Source organism: Symphalangus syndactylus, chromosome X (assembly GCF_028878055.3).
Source record: "Symphalangus syndactylus isolate Jambi chromosome X, NHGRI_mSymSyn1-v2.1_pri, whole genome shotgun sequence".
Lineage (NCBI taxonomy): Eukaryota > Metazoa > Chordata > Mammalia > Primates > Hylobatidae > Symphalangus > Symphalangus syndactylus.
Window position 1 is genome coordinate 155118578 of NC_072447.2, and position 25103 is coordinate 155143680.

Sequence of the window (25103 nt, forward strand, 5' to 3'; positions counted from 1 at the left end):
AGCAACTTTTGGGCGCCTGTAGCCCAATGTCCATCCTGATGGAGAAGCGAGCAGTCCTGCTGTGGCCGGAGCCCTGTAACAACACCCACTAGCATCCTCCTTGACCTCATCCAGAGACAAGGCACGCGGGGTTACTGGAGGCTCAACGGTACGGAGTAACCAGCCGTTGGGTACTTCCTGATGCCCCAAATTGTCCAAAGTCTTTCAGAATGCAGATTCAGCCATGGCAGTCAAATTACCACACTCCCTTCACCATCAAATACAACTCTCGGGCACAGGCCCTTTCTTCCAAGAAAAACACACATTTCACATTTTGCAAAGAAGAGACAGGACCCAGTGCCCCTTGAGGCTGATTCCCGGCCCAGCCCCCAAGAAGCCAGCCCTCCTCCCCCTCCCCCAGCCCGGCCCCGCCCTGTCTGTGTCTGGAGATGGCCGGGGGATGACTGCAGAAGCCTGAAGGGGCGGGGGCCGGGCGGCGCGCAGGCTGCGGGCGGAAGCAGGAGCGCGCGCCTTTTTGTGCGGCTCCTGGCACCTGTCCGATTGGCTGGGCCTGCGCTGCCGTCGGAGTGGGCGGAGCCAGCAGCGAGCTGGGATCTGTGCCCAGTCGCAGCCAGGAGCGGCCGCAGACGGAGCGCACCTCGCAGCTGCCTGGCGGGCCCTGGGGGGAGCTGCGTCCAGCAGAGCTGCTGGGTGGTTGCTCCTCCCGGGCTCTCATTTCCGATATTCGGGCCGACCCCCGCACCCCCTACTTCCCTTGCCTTCGCTGCGCTCTCCTTAGAGGCGACTCTTTGGGGAAGGGCCAGCAAGCCCGCCTTTCCGGGCCCCAGTTGTGACCCACTCTCCCACTCCACCTCTGTTCCTTTTCGCGGCCCCGTCTCCCGCGCCCTCAGGCGCCCAGAACGCCCCGGCCATGGGCATCCGAGGCATGCTGCGAGCCGCAGTGATCCTGCTGCTCATCAGGACCTGGCTCGCGGAGGGCAACTACCCCAGTCCCATCCCGAAATTCCACTTCGAGTTCTCCTCTGCTGTGCCCGAAGTCGTCCTGAACCTCTTCAACTGGTAAGCGGGCACCGCCAGGCTAGGCACGGCGGGGACGGGAATGGAGACAGGCAGACGACCTCTGGCCTCTTGGACGGAGCGGGCCGGGGGGGACTCGGACCCGGGCTCGCTGAGCCCTGGCGCCCGGGTCCTGCCTGTTGGCCGCTAGAAGGGGTGAGGTGGGAGTGCGGTGTTGAAATGGAGCCCTGTGCTTCCGCCCACCTGTTACTGCGGAGCTTCACTGAGCCCTGCGTGTGCCTAAACCGCAGCCCGAGGGGTGGGGGCGGGGGTTGCCCTCGTCCCAGGATCTGTCCATCCATCCCCAAGGATTTAAGGTTCCCGGCAGCTTTCCCCAGCTTTGGCACCTGTGGGATTGGGGAGGAGGGTACAGGATGATGGGCAATTCACAAAACATAGAGAGACACCTGTTTGAGTGTACATTTTAGTCCATCTCCTGAGGCGCGCGCGCGTGCATGCATGTGTTGAGGGGGTGAGGGACTCTTTCCAATGCGGCAGATAGAAATGATTAACTCAAACCCATCGGAGCTGCGATCGTGTCTGAATAACCACGAACCGTGTGGTCTGGGATGGGTGTGCTTTTGTACTTAGTCGTGTGAAAATATTTGAAGACTCCGGTTTTTTTCTCTTTTGGATTTCAAGTTTGTTTGGGTGTGCGAATATCTGAAGCCTTTACATGTAAATCACACAGAAATGTGTATTTGGGGTGGCCACAGATCCTGAGCGTTGGCACATGGGTAATGTGTGCTTGGAAACAGGTGGGAATGCATTGCTTTAATTTGGGAATAATTCATGTGCACATTTTGGAATGTTGCAAAATGAAATTTTTGATTAAAGATGATTAGGAATAATTTTAACAATGTTTAAATGGCAAGCCAGAAATTAACATGTACTCATAAAGGGGGGGGGGGTGTTAGTTTGGCAAGGTTCCAGCAGACAGCCCTGCAGTGCCCTCAACCCAACATACCATACTGCGCCACTGAACATGCACACATGCGCGTGCGCACGCACGCAAACACACACACACACACACACACACACACATATTTGCAGGGGCTGACGTTCCCTGGGCAATGCGTCAAAGATTTGAAGAGTCACAGTGATGCCGGGGCCTGTTCTGATTCACAAGCCCTGTTGGGGAAGGAGCCCTGTTGAAGGTCTAGGTGAATTGGGTGAGATGTGTCAGAGATCTCTGGAAAGGCCAGCTCTCCCTCCGCAGAGCTGGGCTGGGTCCACTTACCTATGCTCACCCAAGACACATCCAGGGTGGAAGCACATGCTCAGCAAGAGATATACCTGCTCCCAGAATAGATGTCTTTCCCAGCAGAGCTCTGAGCCCCAAGAATCTGAAATGGTTTGGTTGGATGAGGGTCGTAAATCTCAGCTACACCAGAAAGGCTCTCTCTGTGTGTCTTATGCCATATGCCAAGTCTGGAAAACAGAGGTGTGCAGAAACAAGGTTGACATAAAAGTGACTAAAAAATGCCCAGCCCTAGCCCAGGTAAGGGAAAATGAAACTTTGAGCTCATCTTACGAGGGCACTGAGAGCAAAAGATGACTTTTCCTGGGGCAATCAGGTGCCCCTGGAAGGAGGACCCCCACCAACCTAGAAAACAGCATCGAGGCTGATTGCAAGATGGGGCTCTTGAAGGGGTTGAAGTAATGCATTTTTCTGAGGGCTTTCATCTGCCCACTCTTCGTCTCCCCTTCTCCTACCACCTCCTCTCCTCAACCCCCACAAGTCCTGCCTGGTAACAGGGATCCAGTCTCTGAGCCCCACCCTCTGGATTAAAGCTGGGAAGGTTGGGAGGGGGGGCAGGAAAGAGGAATCTGCGTCACCGCTGCGCTTCTGGCTGACTCACCATGGGGAGGGAGGGGAGCAGGGAGAGAGAGTGTGTACACGTATGACTGGACATGTCTGCGTATGTGCTGGAGAAGAGAAGGCCCTAGCAAGGCAACCACTGGCAAGTGGGCCCCAAGTCGACCGGCATTTACTTATGACTTCTCTGTTTCAGCAAAAATTGTGCAAATGAAGCTGTGGTTCAAAAGATTTTGGACAGGGTGCTGTCAAGATACGATGTCCGCCTGAGACCGAATTTTGGAGGTAAGGCATATCCAGACACTAGAGAACTTGGGTTAGGTGTCCTAGAGCTGAGACACAGCAAGCCAGCCCTGCCCTGTAAGCTGACCAGTGGTATCCTGCGGGCTCTACACGTGTGCCTCTCCAGATCCCACCTTCCTGACTCTGCAGAGACCAGCAAGGAAGCACCCCCAGGCCTTCTGCACCCTGTAATATCTCTCACTTCTCTGCCTTCAGATGCATGAGAGCCTTCTACCTCCTCCACACTCCCCTTACGATGGTGTGGCTGGCAAAGAGCTAAGCACAGAAATGGGTGTACAGGATGCAGCGCGCTGTGTTTCTCTGGCTAGAGTTCTGCTCCAGCTCCTGGGAGGACACATATTCTTCTACTTGAGCACATTCTTCACACCCTGGGCACTTGTCCCATTCAGCCAGTTCAAAACTGAGAGCACGGTCTTTTCTGTCTAGTGTGCTTAACCCACCCAGGCCCTGGGCACTTCCACCTCAGCTCCCTCATTCCCAGTTTATATAAGACACCGCAGTCAGTGTGGTCTTTATAAACCCAGCCGGATCACCTCAGGAACTTTTAATGGTTTTATCTAACTGCCAGATAAAATCCAAACTCCTCAGCCTGGTACTCAGATCTCTGGTGCTGAGATTAGAAATGACAAAGAAACTGACACACAAACCCCCAGGAAAATCAGACATCAGTTCCTCCCCCATTTTTGTAATTAGCCTCCCATTTAAAAAGGGCAACTAGCCTGGACCACACAGCTTTAAGTGACAGGCAACCTACCCTGACCCGGCATAGCAAACGCAGCATTCTCTAGCCCAGGGGACACCTAGGAAACCTAGATCAAGGACAAACAAAAGAAACAGTCCATTAAAAAGAGGTTAGTTACATTTCAGCTCAAAGGAAGCTCCCACTCAAGGGTTAATGAAAGCTAATGATCTGCATTTATGCATGTGAATAGAGGTCTTCCAAATACACTCTGTTTCCACCCTAAGAAAACACAGCTGAGAGGATTCGGCCTTTGCGGTAGACCAGTTTGGCCTGGGGGGCGCCACCTTGAAAAGCAAGGTGGTAGCCCTGGGCCCTAAGCTTTGGAGGTGGGACCCTGAACTGGTGCTTCCCCTTAGCTCCCTTGCTCCCTCCGAAGTGTGAGAGCAGAGGGCACAGCCCAAGGGATTAAAGCTGAGAGCATACTGAGAAGCTAGGGTAGAAAGGCCAGAAGGCAGGCTCTTTCATTGCAAAACAGCAGCGCGTCTTCTGGGTGGGTCACCAAGGGCTAAAGGTCTGGCCATATGGGAATCCAGGTGTTAGAGTACAGGCAGCACGTCCTTGTATGGCAGCGACTTTGGAATCTTTTGGATCAGTTGCACCAAGCACCAATGGGTGACGTGGGAGTAGCTACTTCGTTTTTTTGTCTTGCCTTTCTCACGTTTCTCAGCAGAGACTGACCAACAACCATTTGAGTACACCAATCACATTCTCCCCACTGTTTCAGGGCCAGGTCGACATCTCTGCAGGCATCCAGGACCAGGGGGAGGGAGCAGGGACAAGAATCAATCTCTGGGGAGGGTTACCCTAAGCTTTGTGGATGTGCAGACCTGCAGCGTGTGAGAAAAGCTGGATCCCTGGCTTGATTTAGCCAAACAGATGAAGGTAGGAAGGCAAGGACAACTCAGGACCTTCTAGCATTTAAACAGAAGGGGGCACCACAGGCTCCAGGTCTGAGGCTGTTGCATGGTGGGTGTGGGAAGAGAGACCAGTTGATGGGATAGCTAGGCCAAGGCAGTCAGCGCCTGGGGACTCCAGGACTCCCCCACTAGACACAGAGTCAAATGCCCCTCTGTGTCAGGGGTGGAGTAGAGTTTCAGGGCATACCTCCCCTCACTTCCCCACACATACTCCACATGCAGAGGCCTCACTTAACTGTGGTCCAGTTCAAACAGGAGCCTTATTCCTTCCTTGCATATGGGGGACAGTGAGAAGAGGAGGAGGATGAAAAGGAGGAGGAGGATCCAGAGAAAATTAACAAAGCCAATTCCTTCTGGGCAAGAGAACTGGGGCACTCTGCATTGTGGCAAAAGGCCGCCCTTGAGGGCTTCACCTAGCTTAGCACCTGGCATCATTTAGGCACCCGATATTGTGAAGGAATGAAGGAGATATTTTCATTCTTTCATTCATCTGCTAGATAGGAAGTAGAGTTGAGGCAGGAAAGGTTCCAGGAGAAAGGGAGGTGATTACCCCCACCACTTTTCCTGCCTTCCTGAGGGGGCAGGGTGGGACAGTGATGGGCTGGGGCCACCATCCTAGACATGGTATTTGGACTAGTTATCAGGACGTTTCTCATCCCCTCCCCACCCCCGTTATCTGTTTAGGGATATGGGATTCCTCATCTAAATTCTCATCCTGACCACTACTAGCACAAAAGGTTCCCCTTTAAGGGGATAAATTAGAAGGATGTCCCCTTCCTCTGAGCTGCATCCCTGTGCCAGGACTCATGGCTCGGTGAGGGGAATGTGAACTGCATTTCAGCTCCTACTTTCCCTTCAATTAGGAGTCCTTGGACAGGTTTCTGGCCCAGCCCTTCGGGGTCGCCAGCATTCCACCACGAGGAAAGGAGTTGCCTGAATCATGCGGAATGGTCTAGAGAAGTCTAACACTGAGGTGTAGCTGGCTGGCCCCTCTGGAGCTCGTTGCCTGCCTAACACAGCTTCCCTTCTCTAAAGGCATGTGGGGAGCCCGAAAGGCAGTCATCGAGAACTGTGTTTCTCGGAACTCCTGTCACCACATAACACTTTTCTGGGGCTTGTTCACAACAGGCCTGGATGCTGGAATCTGGGCTGTACCCTACCACAGAGGCTCATTTACTTCACGGCTGCCATTCAGATGCTTATTCCCAATAGAGCTTTCCTTTGTGAAGCTTTGGGCTTGGAATAACACATTTCTCTCTTTGCAGCTCAGCTTCTGGGCAATCAGCCTGCAGTAAAACTAGCAGGCTGAATTGCAGGCGTCATGCATGTTTCCCTAGCAGCAGTGTGATGTCATACGTGGAGACTAAGGGCTTTGCTGTGGGACTGGCTGTAGAAAGCTTAGAGCTGAGGAGCGAACAATACAATTGTATTTGCCCACAGTGCCTTACAGTGTACCACATATTTTCACATCCGTGAACACATTTGAGTCCTGCAAGTGGACGGCGCTAACACCTGGGTGTAAAAAAAAAGCGAGGAGGCAGAAGTATACTAACACAAACATCCACACACTGTCACACTCACACATTAACACACAATTACCCTCTCCTGTGCACTCACCCACTCACATGAACACGCTCACAAATTCATTCTCACACATAGACACACCCACTGAGCATGATCACACGTTCACTTATTCTCACAATAGCATGCTCACATACACCAAACACACTCACAAGTCCACATCCACACGTGAACATATGCATGCATTCACTCAAACTCAAACATGCTCACAGACACATGCAAATTTATTCACATTAACACACTCACATGCACATTCACTCACACAAACATGCTCACACATCCAAACACCTTCACGAATTTATTCACACACTTTAACATGCTCACACACACAAACATGCTCACACATTTACTACACACATGTTATATATGAGACCACGCTCAAATTCACTCACACATTAACACACATACGCACAAACGTGCTCCCACATCTACGTACACATATGAATATACTCACATTCACCCACACACAGATATGCCCACATACACAAACACACTCACAAATTCACTCAAAAACATGACACACATTAACATCCTCACACACAAACACATGCTCACACATACACACATAAACAAGCACACTGTCACTCATGCATAGTGGGCACGCTCACATACACGAAAGCACTCGCATATTCACTCACACACACGAATGTGTTCACAATATACTCACAGATTCACTCACCTGCTGAAAATATGCACATCTACATTGATAGGTACATGGACATTAACATGCTTACACACATACTCTCGCATCCACCCACACATGAGCATTCTCACATACACGAACATGCTAATATAGTCTTCCATATACATGAGTATGCCAGTACAGGTGGACACATCACACAATACACAAACACGCTCATGTACACTTACGTCAACACAACTGGTTCACAGACATGAACATGCGCAGGCTTTCACTCACACATGGACATACAAATACACTGACACATGAACAGGCTCACATACTGGAATACCTGCACACACTCACACATTCACTCACACTTCCTCACGAACACACTCATACTTAAATGGACATGCTCATAGGTTCAGTCCCACAAAACCACACATTCACACACAGACATCCTCACATAAACTCATATGTGTATGTTCACACATTCACTCACACACAGACAAGCTCACAAACATGCATGGTCATACCCTCACCTGCACATGAACACAATCATACACTCCCACACAGCAACACACCTACACACATTCACATGCTCACAGATTTACTTCTGTACAACACACTCAAGCACACAAACATGCTCACACATTCACTTATACACAAACATGATTACTCACACTGGCACATTCACCTGAACATGAACACACAAATTCACTCACATGCATGAACATGCTCACATACACTCATATACACAGCTCACACAATCACACACAGACACGCATGTACTCCCACAAACACACACATTCACTCACACACAAACATGTGCACACACAACCATGAATCTTGGCTCCTGCTTTGGGGCTCATTGCTTTTCAGGTTTTATCAGGAAAACGTTTAGAAGGAGTGCTTCATCCCTTGACGTTCTCTTTATTTTGCTCTGACTATGAGATCAGTGCTATCACTATCCCCATTTTACCCATGAGGAGACTAGGACTCAGCAGGGTTAGGTGACTTACTCAGGATCACACAACTAACAAGTGTCAAAGAGGGTTCAAGCCCAGGCAGTCTGGCTCCCAAGTTTATGCTCTTAACCTTTATTCTACCTTTCATGTAATTGTGTCTTTCTGTCTTCTAGGTGCCCCTGTGCCTGTGAGAGTATCTATTTATGTCACGAGCATTGAACAGATCTCAGAAATGAATATGGTAAGTGTGTTAGTTCCAGCCATGGGGTTGGGAACAGAGGACATGGAACAAGCAGCAGGCTTATAATCCAAGTCCAGTTGTTCTGACCTGTGACAGAACTCACATAAAGGAACAAGGTAGGTTTGGGACACTGCAGCCATTCAGAATAAAAACTACATTAATTCAACCCCTACACCACACCACATCCAGAAACTCGGCTCCAGATGGATTATAGACTTAACAGTGAAAGGCTTATGAAGCTTTTCAAAGATAGTGTAGAACACTGGCTTTATGTCTTGCGGTAGGATGTCTTTAAAAAGACACGGAAAACACAGACCACACAAAATAAATCTCGTAACTTCAACTATATTGAAATTCTGTGTAACCAAATTTATAGAACTCCTGTTTTACAAAACAAAACCATGATAACAAGTGTGAAAGGATCAATCACAGTGGACTAAGATGCTTGCAGCATGAAGTACTGATATTCAAAATATGCATCATTTTGTGAATTAATAAGAATATTTTTAAACCAATAGAAAAATTATCAGAAAATATGAACAGGAATATCACTTCTGTGAAGAAAATTAAACAGCAGGTAAATATATGAAACATATGAAAAGATGGTTAGCCTTGTTAGTAATGCAAAATAAAACCAGAATGAGAACCCATTACATACCAAATTAGCAAAAGTCAAAAGTCAGACAATCCCAGTGTTGGTGAAGCAGAAGCACTGGGAACCCTCTGCAGCTTTTTGGCTCTTGGCTTTCGACAGGGATATAAAGTGGAACTTCTACTTCATCATTTGTATTTCATCATGGTTTTGGTATGCATGTTCATATGATAATCCGCGTGGTATATTCGTATATTATCCAGAAAAGCAAGTGAACGAATGATAATTACACATGTCCACCTGAGTGAATCTCACAAAGATAATGTTGAGTGAAAGAAGCAAATTATGAATACATACAGTATTATTCAGATAAAATTTTAAAAACAGGTCCAACTAAGCAATATGTTTTCCAGCAATACATAGACAATAAAACTCTAACACAAAGCAAGGGAATTATCATAAAATCTAGGATAATGGTTACTGCTGGGGGTGTGAGAGGAATATATTCTGGAAGAGATACATTGGGGTTTGAAAGTTATTGGTAATATTCTGTTTCTTAACCTGGATTCTAATTACACAAGATTCATTTTATTCTTTCTTTAAACATCCGTATGTTTCATGCACTTGTATATAGTTATGATATACTTCATACACTTGCATACACAAGTGCATGCACACATACACACGTACCCTACACACACCAAGGATGGAGCGCTGGACAACCAAACTTACAACTGGGATTTACATTTATCTTCCCAGGACTACACGATCACGATGTTTTTTCATCAGACTTGGAAAGATTCACGCTTAGCATACTATGAGACCACCCTGAACTTGACCCTGGACTATCGGATGCATGAGAAGTTGTGGGTCCCTGACTGCTACTTTCTGAATAGCAAAGATGCTTTCGTGCATGATGTGACTGTGGAAAATCGCGTGTTTCAGCTTCACCCAGATGGAACGGTGCGGTATGGCATCCGGTGAGTCCCCTAGGGGTCTGGGGATGTCCCAGCAGACTTCCTTCTTCCCACTGAATATTCTACAAACACACTCCAAGGGACACACAAAGGCACCCACTGCTTTCCAAACCTATCTTGAACTTCCCCCTTCACTCGTTCTACCCAGTAGCCAAAGTGGAAATTTTAGTTTCCCACAGACACCCTTAGCTGTTCTGTCCCCACACCTTGGTTTCTGCTGTTCCTTTTGTCTGGATTGGTCAGTCCTTCCCCCTTTCCATGAGCTGAAACCTTGCCCACCCTGAAATCCCCAACTCAAATGCCCCCTTGGTCAAGAAGTCCTCCTTGATTCCCTCAACTGAAAGACCTCTCCCTGCACCCTAGTGTTGCATGCATTCTGTTCTTTGTCTTTTCTCTCCATGCAGTGAGGGAGGGAGAAGATGAATGCTGAAGTCCATGCAGTGAACGAGGGGGCCTGCTTTCTGCCATCAGTCATATTTGCATCATGCAGGGCCTCCAGGAGTGTGGAGGGGCAGAGTGTGTGTGGCATGGGTCTCTGGTCTATGGCTCTCCATACATACACACAGAACAATTGCAAGCTGAACCTCCTCACTAGTCTAGTTATAGCATAGGAAACAGTCACCAAGTTTCTCCTCACAGCAGCAGCTCTTACAAACTGTCTCCAAAGACGTGTGTAAGAGATCAGTTTAGCTCAGAAAATGTGTCTGAGAAGTAGCTGCCAGGGTTCGGCTCTTACGGTTTTTACAGATCTAATCTCTGGGTTTCTCTTTCTCTGTGGAGCTCTTGCTCCATTCCTTCCTTTTTCCATCCACCTTCCCACAGACCCAGGCTCTGGCATCAGAAAATAACAAGACTCACAGGGAACAGGTCACTGGTCACACTTGTTCTACTTAAAGGGAGAATTAGCTGAATAATGCTGCATGGAGGATTCATAGAAGGGAGAAAAACGCACATGCACTCACACGTGCACACACACACCATATCCAGTGTACAAAATGGAAATTATTTCAAGGAAGCAATTGAAAGAGACTCAGCTGGGGTTAGCAGATGAGAAGGGCAGAATAAGGGATGGAGCAGAGGCTCCCAAGGGAGGCTGTAGAGAGCTTGTGTCTTATCTTCTCTCCCACTGGAGACTTCGCCCACTTTCTCAGCACCTCTGAGACCCCTCAGATTCTTTTTTTTGAGATGGAGTCTCACTCTGTTGCCCAGGCTGGAGTGCAGTGGCACAATGTCGGCTCACTGCAACCTCCGCCTCCCGGGTTCAAGCAATTCTCCTGCCTCAGCCTCCCCAGTAGCTGGGAATACAGGTGAGTGCCACCATACCCAGCTAATTTTTTGTATTTTTAGTAGAGACGGGGCTTCACTGTGTTAGCCAGGATGGTCTCCATCTCCTGACCTGATCCGTCTGCCTCGGCCTCCCAAAGTGCTGGGATTACAGGCGTGAGCCACCGTGCCTGGCCAGATTCTTCTTATGGATGCCCCCACCACATTGCAACTTAAAGCTCCCGCCCACTTCGTGTACTGTCAACAGTGCCATGGCCCACCACAGATATGTTTATCCCTTCTGTCCATTTCGCACCCAATGACATTTTGCTAGTCCCCAGTACCCACACAGGCCTGCACCTCTGGCTTGTGTACAGATGTGGCCAGAGGCAGGCCTGGATGGAGGCTCCCAGCTGTACATGCACACTTGACAGCAGCACTCCACGTTGCATCTGGAGTCTCAGCTGATTTGGTGTAGCACACAGTTTTCTCTTGCTAGCCTCACTCCTTCTGTGGGAAGCATCCCTTTCCGTCTCTGCATTCAGTTTCCTCCAGGGCCCTTCCCATCTGACACCCTGCAGTTTTCTGACGTGCCATACGTGTGTTCTCTGTTTATGTGCTGCCAGGTCTCTTGGTTACTTTGTCACAAACAAATTTCCTCTCTCCTCTCTACACATGGGTCAGTCCTCGGGATAACTCTTCCCTCCCCACCACTGCAGTTTCCTCAGCAGTGGTTGTTTACCTAGGCTTGACTCACCTTCTCCTTCCTTTTTGTTTTCTTTTGCAGACTCACCACTACAGCAGCTTGTTCCCTGGATCTGCATAAGTTCCCTATGGACAAGCAGGCCTGCAACCTGGTGGTAGAGAGCTGTACGTATGTCTCCTATGGCCCCCTCTTCCCTACTTGGGGCTGTGGTGATCAGGGAAGCAGAGGCTGAAGTGACAGTATCTCCTGTGCTCCCTCCCCCCACCATTCTCTCTCCCCAAATAAATAGATGATAGAGGATAGACAGACGATAGAAACAAAGAGAGAAAGATGGTGGAGAGATAGATAGGTGATAGATGATTTATTGACAGATAGATGTATAAATATAGCATCTGGGACTAGGTGGTCTTTAGAGCATAAACGGTCCTCTGGGAAAATGTCACCTTACTATTGGGAAAGTGTGTGCAAGTTAGGGGGTGGGAGCTTGTAGCATGTCTTTTTTGTGCTTTTCTTTCTTTCTAAGAATCTGAGACCACCTGTTTCTCTCCTTCCCAGATGGTTACACGGTTGAAGACATCATATTATTCTGGGATGACAATGGGAATGCCATCCACATGACTGAGGAGCTGCGTATCCCTCAGTTCACTTTCCTGGGGAGGACGATTACTAGCAAGGAGGTGTATTTCTACACAGGTGGGTCTGACCCCTTCCTTCTCTCCTGTCTCATGTCTGCCCTGCACCTCCATAAACTCCTAGCGGCCTCTGATTTTGGCTCCTATTCTCTGATGCCTCCTTTTCCATTTCCTACTGGTTCCAGGCCCCCTTAATAAAGCCCCAATGGCTCATCCACTGCCAATGAGGAATGGCCGTGGAAGCACTTAGCCGGGTTCATGACACTCTGCAGGTGTAAAAGATTCAAGCTCCTCTCAGGACTGGCCTTTCACCCTCCATCTGTTTGTACCTTGGGAACATCTCTTGCCTCTCCCATTCCAAAACTTCACCTAACATGGAGCAAGTGAGAAAGGAAAGTGGAGAGAGCAGACTTGCTATGCTATGCTCACGCCTACTGAGATATGCCGTTGTCACTGACCTGCTAGTGCAGCAAACAGAACCAGATCTGCAGTCTGCCCAAGCTGGATGCCTCTGGATGGAGTATTACAAGCTGAACTTCCCGTTGCTCTCCCCTCCTCCCCTCCTTCTCCATCCTGTACCTCTCCACCCTGCAAATACCCCTCAGCCCTGCCACCCTAATTCCAGTGTGTCTGCTTGCCAGGTTCCTACATACGCCTGATACTGAAGTTCCAGGTTCAGAGGGAAGTTAACAGCTACCTTGTGCAAGTCTACTGGCCTACTGTCCTCACCACTATTACCTCTTGGATATCGTTTTGGATGAACTATGATTCCTCTGCAGCCAGGGTGACAATTGGTAGGTACTGTCTCTGTCCCAGGAAGGAATTTGGGTCATTTGGCTTAGAAAAAAAGTTGAGAGTAAGGAAAAAGTACCTGGAACAGTGTGTGACTACACAGGCAAGGAAATAAGGATTTTTCCAGTAGACATTTGCACCTTCATACAGGTGCACAGCCAGTCCCCAATAGAGAGACCAATATTAGAGACAGATGTGAAAAAAAATCAAGGTTGGAATCTTGGCCTGTTGAGCCCCGAGTACCAGAATTCATTATTTCGTGAATCCATAAGTAAATGGACAAATCATAAGTTTAGATCATAGGGGCCATTAAAAGGGGGCTAAATCACAGGGTGTCTGGGACAGGAGCTGAGGAGGTGAGGACAGCAGCACAAAGACAGCCTAGTCAGGCTTAGGAAGACCTTGCACTTTATGTCTAAGCATGGGGAGCCACGAAAAATTTTTGAGCAGTACCAAGAAGAGACCTAAGAGATCAACTCCCTGGCTTGTCTGGCCCCATCCAGCAGAATGTCAATGTGTCCCAGATCCAGGTCTGGTTTCTCCTTCACCATCTGTGGGGCAGACTCCTCAGCCTCCCTCTTTAGGAGAACATTCTGGACTAAAGCTTTATGTTTGTGTAATAGTTTAGGGCTCAGAAAACCTTCCCAAGAACTAAAGAAAGGCAAAAGGGAAAGGAGCCATCATAGGACAAGGTGGGGCTGAAGATGTCAGTTGCTATGAAGCCATGGCTGGAGGTTTGAGACTTGACCCTAAGAGCAATAAGAAGTCATTGAACCATTGAAGCGTGGGCTGAGTTTAAAGATGGGGGAAAAGGAATAAAGAGAGAGCCGAGGGCCTTTGCTGTGGGCCCTCCTCACCCCAAATATGTTTGGCTGTGGGCCTGACAGGTTGCCAAGAATGTTAGCCATCAGAGGAGACTAATCCTGTACTGTGTTGCTTACAGGCTTAACTTCAATGCTCATCCTGACCACCATCGACTCACATCTGCGGGATAAGCTCCCCAACATTTCCTGTATCAAGGCCATCGATATCTATATCCTCGTGTGCTTGTTCTTTGTGTTCCTGTCCTTGCTGGAGTATGTCTACATCAACTACCTTTTCTACAGTCGAGGACCTCGGCGCCAGCCTAGGCGACGCAGGAGACCCCGAAGAGTCATTGCCCGCTACCACTACCAGCAAGTGGTGGTGGGAAACGTGCAGGTTTGACTTTTTGACTGACAATCAGCTTTCCCTGAGCACCTCTTGAGCCCAGGCTTAGCGCTTTTGACCCTTTTGCATTTCTTAGCTTTTTAAATACGCACACACACACACGCGCGCACACACAAAACACACACACACAGCACACACACAACATATAACAAAGAAGTAGTACTATTTCTCATCACTCCTTTATAGATGACCATTGTCCAAGGTCACAAGGCAAGTAAGTGGCAGAGCTAAATTTCTCCAGACCTTTGGACTGAATTTGGTCCCCTTTGCATGCTTCCAGAGCAGGCAATGAAGCTGGAAGGGAAGATGGGCACAGGGAGGCTGAAAGGAAGACAGTCACTGGAGAGGCTGGCCTACCTACCCCTCCTTCCTTGGCACTTCAGACTCCCAAGGCAATGCTGAGGCTTTTGCTGTGGGCAGTATGTTAATGCCCAGCTACCTCCCTCCTTCGCAGAAAGCCCGGTCCTGCCTACCTAAGCAGGCATCCATCCACCACACAGCACTCCTGAGGGAGCAGCTGCCTCCAGCGAGACACTGGCTTGGCAGCCTCCATAGCCTTCCCTTGCATGCTAACAGCTGATTGGTCCTGTTCCTCACCCCTTGAACACCAGAGACCCCAAGAGGAGCTGGCTCTATCTGTCAAAGAGATCAGCAGTAACATTGCAAGTGCTGATGAGGGAAGTCCCTTCCCTCCTCCCTCCCCCCAGTGCATATCCATCTAGGCGATATGAAACTGATGAGCCTATCCATTATCTCCTCAAAGGATGGCCTGATTAACGTGGAAGACGGAGTCAGCTCTCTCCCCATCACCCCAGCGCAGGCCCCCCTGGCAAGCCCGGAAAGCCTCGGTTCTTTGACGTCCACCTCCGAGCAGGCCCAGCTGGCCACCTCGGAAAGCCTCAGCCCACTCACTTCTCTCTCAGGCCAGGCCCCCCTGGCCACTGGAGAAAGCCTGAGCGATCTCCCTTCCGCCTCAGAGCAGGCCCAGCACAGCTATGGTGTTCGCTTTAATGGTTTCCAGGCTGATGACAGTATCCTTCCTACCGAAATCCGCAACCGTGCCGAAGCCCATGGCTATGGTGTTACCCATGACCATGAAGATTCCAATGAGAGCTTGAGCTCGGATGAGTGCCATGGCCATGGCCCCAGTGGGAAGCCCATGCTTCACCATGGCAAGAAGGATGTGCAAGAAGCAGGCTGGGACCTTGATGACAACAATGACAAGAGCGGCTGCCTTGCCGTTAAGGAGCAATTCAAGTGTGATACTAACAGTACCTGGGGCCTTAATGATGATGAGCTCATGGCCCATGGGCAAGAGAAGGACAGTAGCTCAGAGTCTGAGGATAGTTGCCCCCCAAGCCCTGGGTGCTCCTTCACTGAAGGGTTTTCCTTCGATCTCTTTAACCCTGACTACGTCCCAAAGGTCGACAAGTGGTCCCGGTTCCTCTTCCCTCTGGCCTTTGGGTTGTTCAACGTTGTTTACTGGGTATACCATATGTATTAGCCCCCCAGTGCTCCAGAACGGCGGGAGCACTGTGCTGTGCCCCTTTCACAGTTTCTTTTGGGTTTGTTTTTCCGTCTTTCCTTTGTTCCTTTTATTTTGTGGTTATTTGGGCAATCCAATGAGTTCATACTTCTTTCTAAACATGAGGTGGGGAGTAATTGGAAGGAACATGTTCTAGCTGGAAGGGAAGGGATTGAGGAGGAGTTGGAGGTATACGGCACATGGATTTCCTTTCCTGCTAGAAGACTGTCACCCTTTCAAAGACTTGTAACAAGGAATAAGCATAGAAAAGCCCCTGGAAATGTTTAGAGGACAGAGAAGAGCCAGATTGGGGGATGGGGCAAGGATCTGGGCCTTTTGCCCACAAACATTCCTGGGGTCTTTTCTGTCCCCCTCGAGGTGTCAACATTTCTTTTTCATTACATTTTTTCTTCTTTTTTTGTTTCCTCCTAGGGATTATGGATCTTGCTCACCCTCTGCTTAGGGCTTTATAGAAGAAAGTCAAGCTGGGTTGGGCTGGGGTTCATAGCTAAAGGGCTAGCCATGGCTTAGAAGTTCAGGGAACTGCCTACAGGAAACTTAGGGAGCATTTGTAAGTGCCTTTCCCCCACTGTACTGCATTTGAGTGTGGTGTTTTGATGCAAGGGTGGAAGGGGAATGTGGGTGGGTGGGGCTGCAGAGTGACATCGGGTGAGAGAGCACATACTCAGCTTGTGGGGTTGGCAGAGGGTGGGGGGTGATGTCAGGTTGGAAATTACACAGCTGAGCTGGCTTCTTCGGAGGGATTGGAACTTGTCTTGCCTATATTTCTGCTTCAGAACGTTTGACTATAGAGACTCAATACATCTGTCTAAGTCAGGAGTTAGCTTTCTGTCAGTTGCTGAGTTGATCACCAGTTACAGCACTTGGTGAATCAGCACTAAGGTTAGGATAATTCACACTTGCTATTTTACCATCCGATCTAGACTAGCAGATGAATATCTATTGTAAGTCTATATACTAATCCTTTCTATTTGTCTAGTGCATAGTAAGTGTCAACAAGCTCCCTGACCCATTACATCACTGGAGCCTCACAGGAGCCCTGTAAGCCAGGGAAGGCAAGGCACATTGTCCCCAGTGTTCCAAGGAAAATGAATGAGGCTTATGCCGCATGCTTGAGGACATGCAGCCAGTGAGTGGTAGATCCACCCCACCTGCTCTTTCTGGTCTTTTTCCTCCTGACTCTCTCAACTGAGGCATTCCCTTTTCTCCCCTCCCCAAAGAGGGTGCTCCAGAGGGCCCCCACCACATCCTATAGCACCGGGGGCATCTCTGCAGGAATAGGCTGGTGACCAGCCAATGAGCGTGACGTGAGCAGATGGAGAACACGCTCTCTGCCCACTGAGCAGGGCCCCTAATGGAAGTAGGATTGGCCAGCATTCCAACTTGCCAAGCAGCTCCACCTCACTGATGGAGGTTGTGAGGGAGTGAACTTTGCCGAGCACTCAACATATGCCACCTCTTCCTCCCTGTGCAATCTCTCCCTCAGTCCCTTGCCCCTCTACCCACTCACACTTTCACTGTGCTTCTGTGTTTGTTTCTGTATATACCCGGGTGTATGCATATGCATCAGGGTGGGTGTATGTACGTAAACAACCATTTGAGAAGCTGCATAGTGCCATGTCTAGTGGTGTAAATCTACATTGGTGTGTACAGAATTGTACCTACAACATGTGGATGCATGCGTGTGTGTGCACATCCCTGTGAAAGTGTGGCTTATGTATGTGTGTGCTTGTGTACACATGGGTCTATGCTGAGTGCATGTATATAAGGGCATGTCTGCATATCTATGTTTATCTGATTTGAATAGGTGTGAAAGGAAATACCCCTGAAAGCATATGTATTCTCTGTTGGTGACCCTTCTAGAACCACTAGAATTCCCTTGGCCTGCTCCCATATGGTGGAGGGGCCCTACTTGGCCGGGCTGCTTAACTGACTGTTTCTTTCCAACTTCCTGTTCCAGGGAGCAGCATCTCCCCGTTCCCTTCCACTGTTTGCCCTGTCCCTCCATCCATCTGTGCTGTCTCCTAGATAGAAGACTGGGGAAGTGAATGTAGTCCTAAGAAGTGGTGAGCTAGTGCCTTGAGGTAGGAAGTGGTTAATCCATGGAAGAAGCTGCAAGTACAGAGCATTTCACTTTGTCCTAGAAGAACATGTCTGGGGGTAACAGGCTGGGGAGTGAGGCTGAAAGAGGCATTGAGAACAGACACTTGTACAGTCACACACACAAATCTTGTATGACAGTTGAAAACAAGAAAGTTACCACTGGAAGAGCTGAAATTGCCTCCTTATTTTTGGATACCCCATATAGAGATTCCGGTTGAGGGGAGAGCAGTGACTCCATGTCTGAAGCTCCCAGTGTGGCTATTGAAAGGCTGGCTTCCTGGAGCCTAAGCATTGGTTGCTTGACGTGGATTTGGGTCTCCAGCGCTCTGTGGCAAGCAGTTCATTTGGGATAAAGTCACAAAGGGAGATTGGAGCAGTGTGAAGAAAAGGAGGGTTTTAAGATTTGTCTGGAAGCAATGCACATGAAGGCTTCACAGCACAGAGGAAGGGCAGCGAGGCCAGTTGTAAATATCTCTATAGATCCATATAGCTAGATATAATATTATACCTTAAAAAGGATATCTTGCCCTAACGTGCTGCAATGAGAGCAGTTGAACGCTACTGCGACTCATACTCTGTAGGTTAAGTGTCAAAATGAGGTGGAGATTTGGCAGTGACACCCTTTCAGGAACGTGAACCTTCTGAGTTTGCTATGGATTTGGTCATTTTAGCCTGCACGTTGCCAGATCTCCCCTTGTTGAGTCTTGTATGTGGTCTGTCGTCTGTGTCATTTGAGTCCTCAGCTGTCCCCAACCCCTTCCCAGCCCCTCCCCAGCCTGCAGTCACCCCCTCCTGTCCAGCAGGCTGCCTCCATCCCATCCCTCTCCTCACCTCACACCAAGTAACTCTGGAAGTGCGGAATGCTTGGTAGTTTGGAGCTTGGGCAGCATCTGGGATGCAGCAACCCCTATTTTACTCTTCTACTCACTTTCTATTTCTTTCCTTCCCATCGACTTCCCCCACCCAGGATCCCTTCTTTGCCACTGTCATGGGAAGGATACCCCTGTCTGTCTTTCTGAAGTGTCATTTTATTGTGGGGATGTGTGACACGTTTCCTACCAAGTTCTTGCCAGTTCCATCTGCCACTGTGGGGTGCCTTTGCACAGGTCATGGGCGATCTGGTGGGTCTTAATAGAGCTTGTCAAATGTATTCTTACAGTTCATGTCATCTTGTTAATAGCAGGGCTTCAAAGTCTTTGCATATTTAGAGTTGAGTTTTGCTGAGACTGTGGCCATTCCTAATGAGGTTTCCTCATTCCATATATATAATAGCTAACCCTTAAAGCTATTAACTAATGACTGCATTTATTAAGCTATCCACTCGCATGGTACCCTGCTGTGGTGATGAGCAGTAACTTTCTAGCTATTCCATAGCCCAACATCAAAGGAAATCGTGACTCGTCCTACTAGAAGTGTAGTGTCTTTGTGTTTGTTGTGTAGTGTCCTGTGATCAATATAAAATCTATATTATCAGTGTTGGGTTTTCAGGGGAGGGAGGGAGAGGGTGTTAAAGTTTCTCTTTGATAAATTATGAAATAGCCCAGTTGTTCAGGATCACTTCTATTGACTCAATTTGTGTGAGACTTTGCACTCACTATCTTGCCGGATGGACTGCAGGCCCAGGGTCAGTAGTCAGCAGAGCTAAAGGTGCCCGAATTTAACACAACTGGCTGTGGTGCCTGACATAGGGCAGTACCGGGGGATTCTTCAGAGGTCAGCCAAGTCGGTAACATTCTGTGAAGCAGATTAAATACAGTAAAATCAAACACATGTAGGTCTTTGGAAGTGATGCTGGCCCCAGGCAGTGAAAATCAAGAAAAGAGGAGAAAGACCAAGACCTGGGTGTCCTGGATGACCTGACCCAAAAAGGGGCACAAAGCAGCAGAGCTTCACGAGGTGACTGGGTGGCTTCTTCGCCCTCATTAAATGTACATCTTTGCATGAAAAGGACCTTGACTGGTCCGGACTTTAACAAAGTAAAATATGAAGAAACGTAAAATTATGCTTCTGAAAAATATACTGAAATAAAATTTTGTAAATAGCTAAAAGAAAAATAAATAAATATAATAACAAGTACTCTACCAGGTCATTGTGTTTCCTCTCTGTTGGATTAGAAGATATTGAGCAGGACAGCTGTCTGGGCCCAGGAAACCTCTGGCTTCCATCACTCACTTCCCATGGCCTTCCCACAGCTTTTCACATGGACCTCTTCATACCCCGGGACAGTGGAAGCCATGGTTTTCAAGCCGAGGGGAATTAGCAACAGCACAGTTTAAATTAGTTTTGATTTTTGCAGAAGCCATTCTTAATCTTTTAAAACAAAACTTCTAAAACAGAACAGACCACTGTGGTGCCAAAATACAAGGTGGAAGTTTCGTTCAATTTTATCGGGGGAGAGCCCCGACTTGAGCCCGCAAGTCACGGCTGCAGTAAGCCATCATCGTGCCACTGCACTCCAGCCTGGGAAACAGAGCAAGACTGTCTCAAAACAAAACAAAAGGGTTGGAGGAAAAAACTTAAAAGAAGTGGTGTCTTCCAAGGTAGTGTTCTCAAAGAGAAACAAAAGGGAATAGAAATATGCCAGCTTCTTAGGAAGTCTCCCTCCAGTATCACTCTGGGTTGGGAAAGGAGGTTAAAAATTTATTGGAGATTATGGACCCCAGCTCTCCACCCACCAACTCCTCCCCACCCGCTTCTCTCAGAAGCACTCTGTGTGCCCTTGGACAAGACTTTGTTCATTTGGGAGCCTCTTCTAGGTCTGTCTCTCCCTGGCCCCTGACCAGCTAGCCAGCCCATTCTGACCCCAGGCCAGGTGCTCAAAGCTCTACCCATTAAGGGGAAGATTTTCCCTTGCCACTCTCTTTCAAGACCACCCCCAGGTGTGTGCCTGACATGCAGTGCCATCTATTTTCAGCTTGTACACACAGACTGAACCAGCTCATTTATAAATCAGCTAGGGCCCTTTCCCTCCTACAGCTGGTCATAAAGGGCTCCCCCATGTGGTCACAGGTACAAAGTGGAGAAGGGGCCCTGGTACAACTGTGATAAGTGGTGTAGGGGTCAAAGCCATCTGCTCACGCAGTTACTTGTGCTCTCTGGTCCTGCACAGGCTGGGAACAGGCCAGCAATGTCATCCCTGCTCCTCTCAGCCACTGGATGGGAGCAGCCCCAGGGAAAGCATGGCCTCCACACAAGTACAGTTGTAGCTGATAAGTAACAATGCCTCCAATAGCAGATTCTCTTACTGGACAGCTGAAAGGCACACAACTCCATGGCCACCACACAAACACACCTTTCTATTGCTACTGTTGGTCTGCCTCTTACAGCATAACATTTTTCACCTAATCAAAAACCCTCTTGTTACTCTAGGTTGGTATGGGCCAGGCCTCGAGAAATCCCACCCTGATACACTCTCCATTGAGAAATATGTAAATCCTTTCGTGAAGAAAGTGAAACCTCCACCTTCCTCTCCAATAAATAAAAATGACTGCCCCATCACACCACCAGACAATGGCTAACCACATGGAAATACCCAATTTAGTATTAGATAATGAGTCAGGAAAGGTTAGGTGCTGCTATTGTGACAACCCCAAAATCCCAGTGACTTGACCCCCCAAAAATGTTTATTTCCTTCTCACATTGTGCATCTAATGCAGGTCATCAGGGGAGCTTCTGCTCATGGTGGCAACTCAGGGACAAGCTGACAGAGGTTTCATCGTGTGCTTCTACAATCTTTGTAGTAAAGGGGAAGGGAAAGTAGTGGGGCTCACACTTTAACTAAATGCTGCAGCCAGAAAGGACATACCTCACTTAAACTCATGACTCATTAGCTAGAACCAATACCATAGCCTAACCGACTATAAGGAACCAGGATATTCAGTTTGCTGTGTACCCAGGAGGGGTGAACTATATATTATTGAATTGTACTAGTGGCAACCATAGGTGTTTCCCTTGATCTTTGAAAGGATGTTACTTTCTCATTTCCCCGCTTAAAAGTACTCATGCCCTCCCTTTGTGGTAGTCTTCTCATCTTAAGCCAGTAACATATGCAGATGTTCTAAAATACTGCCATTCATCAGTGAGAGTGTCTACTGGAGGTAGTATTCAGAAGAAGCTCCAGGCAGACAGTCATTCTCCTCATCCTTTCCCCCCAGGGAAAGGAAAAACAGCCCCTTTGCTATTTCTGACAGGCCGCACTACCAAAATCCCAGCGATCATGGGGGTCAGGAGCTGAAACTTGGTCCCCAACTATCTACAGTTTTAGGAGCAGACCTTGTGTAAGCTTTCTACCTTCACCTCTGAGGTTTGGAAGCAATAGGATAGATATATACATATATACATATACATACATATATATACATATGATAGGTATGAGAGGGATGAGAAGAGATTATTAGGAAAATTGGTTCATGCAATTATGGAGGCTGAGAAGTCCCACAAGATACCATCTGCAAACTGGAGAGCCAAAGAAGCCAGAAGTGTGGCTCAGTCTAAGTCCAGTGAAGGTCTCAGAACCAGGGAAGCCAATAGGTGTAACTCTCAGTCCCAGGCTGAAGTCCCAAGAACCTGGAAAGATGATGGTGCGAGTCCTAAAGTCCAAAGGCCAGAGAGCCTGGAATTGATGTCCAAAAGCAGAAGAAGATGGACGTTGCAGCTCCAGAAGACAGAGAGTGCAAATTTGCCTTTCCTCTACCTTCTTGTTCAATCTGGGTCTCAGCCAATTGAATGGTGTCACCCACATTGAGTGAGGGCAGATCTTCCTTATTCAGGCCATTGATTCAAATGCCAGTCACTCCCAGAAACACCCTCATAGACACACTCAGAAATAATACTTTATCAGCTATCTGGACATTAGCCCAGTCAACTTGACACCTAAAATTAAGTATCACAGGCTGTATACCCCATTCTGGCTATAAGAAAGGCTAACTGCACCAGAGACACTAAAGCCAAAGCTGAGGAAGAAAAACTCCTCAACAGCTGAGTTGGTCCTGGGCACAGTGAATCTGGAGATGACCCAGACCTTCAGTGAACTCTCTCACAAAAACACAAGTCAACCTCTTTTGGAATCTCAGGGTTCCTGAGTTCTGATGAGGAACCTGTCAAGAGTGAGGGCAGCCAAGAGGAAGTATGTGGAGCAGAGGTGGGGCAGGTGTTGATCCGGGTGGGCATTGATCATGGATGGATGAGATTAACAAGAAAGCACCCTTCATCCTACATAATCCCCACAGCAATCACCCTGGGGCTCATTTTGAATGACCCCATTCTCATACAGAGGCTGATTATCAGCCTGAAGTGTTTCCTACCAGGAGCTGCAAATCCCAGTTTGGTGGTGGAAGGTCTTCATTAACACACTGAAAGGCACTGTTAAGAAAATGAAAAGGCAAGCACAGACTGGGAGAAAATATTTGCAAAACACATATCTGATACAGGACTTTTATCCAAAATATACAAAGTACTCATAATTCAACAATAAGAAAACAAAAAAAAAATAAAAAATGGGCAAAAGATATGAAAAGATAGCTCATCAAAGAAAACATACAGATGGCAAATAAGCATATGAAAAGATAGGCGTCATTTATAATTAGGGAATTACATATTTAAACAACAATGAGATATCATCACATCATATTAGGATGCCTAAAATACAAAACACTGACAATACCAATTGCTGGTTAGGATGCTAAGCAACAGAAATTCCCATTAATTGCTGGTAGTAATGCAAAATAGTACACTTCTTTGGAGGACACTTCAGCAGTTTCTTACAAAGCTAAACATAGCCTTACCATATGATGCAACAATCATAGATTTTGATATTTTATCTTATTTAGTAGAAAACTTATCTCCATACAAAACTCCATACAAATGTTACAGCAGCTTTATCCATAATTTCCCAAAGCTGGAAGCAACCAAGATGCCCCTCCATAGGTGAATGGATAAACAAACTCTGGTACATTCAAACCTCAGAATAAAAATACCATTCAGCAATAAAAATGAGCTATGAAGCCATGAAAAAAACACAGAGGAACTTTAAATGCATGTTGCTAAGTGAAAGAAGCCAGTTTGAAAAGGCCACACACCATATTGATTCCAACTATGTGACATGCTAGAGAAAGTAAAATTATTGATATAAAAAGATCAGTGCTTGCTAGGGATTCAGGGAGAAGGAGTCAGCATAAATAGGTGAAGCACAAGAAATTCATTAGGACAATGAAACTATTCCATATGGTACTGGAATGGTGGGTAAATGACACTGGACATTTTTTAAAAACCATGAAAATATACAACACAAAGTAAGCCTTAATGTAAACAACAGACTTTAGTTAATAATAATTTATCAACATTGGTTCATTAATTGTAACAAATTTACCATACTAATGCAAAAAGCTAACAATAAGGAAAATTGTATAAGAGGATGAGGCTACTGGGAACTATCAGTACTGCCCAATTTCCTATAAATTAGAACTGTTCTATAATGTCTATTAATTAAAAATATAAAACATGCAACTAACACACAACCCAGATTTCATAGTTGGGCATTTATCCTGGAGAAATGAAAATGTATGATCACACTGAAAGCTGTACATGAATGTCCACAGTAGCTTTATTTATAATACCCAAATGCTGAAAACAGCCCAAATGACCTTCAATGGGGTAATGTCTAAACAAACTGTGGTAGATCTGTACATAGGATGCTACTTAGCAATGAAAAGGAAGAAACTGTTGATATATGCAACAGCTCAAGGGAATTATGTTGTCTTCATTCAGGCTGCTACAACAAAATACCTTAAAGTGGGTAACTTATAAATATGAGAAATGTATTTCTCATAGTTCTGGAGGCTGAGAAGTCCAAAATCAAGGTGCCAGCACAGTGTCTGGTGGGGGCTCTCTGCTTTATAAACAGCACTTCTTGCACTGTCCTCACATGGTGAAAGGGGCAAACAGCTCCCTCGAACCTCCTGAACTAATTCTATTTATGTGGGATCCACCCTCACGACTTAATCACCTTCTAAAAGGTCCCACCTCTTAATATTATCACA

At 47.5% G+C, this 25103-nt stretch overlaps 1 protein-coding gene across 1 annotated transcript; it reads left to right on the forward strand.

The window, feature by feature from the left end:
- Nucleotides 1-602: 602 nt before the first annotated feature.
- GABRQ (gamma-aminobutyric acid type A receptor subunit theta) lies at nt 603-20147 on the forward strand. Its single transcript, XM_055267862.1, has 9 exons — nt 603-1059; nt 3072-3160; nt 8179-8246; nt 9598-9818; nt 11866-11948; nt 12340-12477; nt 13058-13210; nt 14152-14408; nt 15181-20147. The coding sequence occupies exons 1-9, from the start codon at nt 911-913 to the stop codon at nt 15919-15921; spliced, it is 1899 nt and encodes a 632-aa protein (XP_055123837.1). The 5' UTR covers nt 603-910; the 3' UTR covers nt 15922-20147.
- The last annotated feature ends 4956 nt before the right edge of the window (nt 20148-25103 follow it).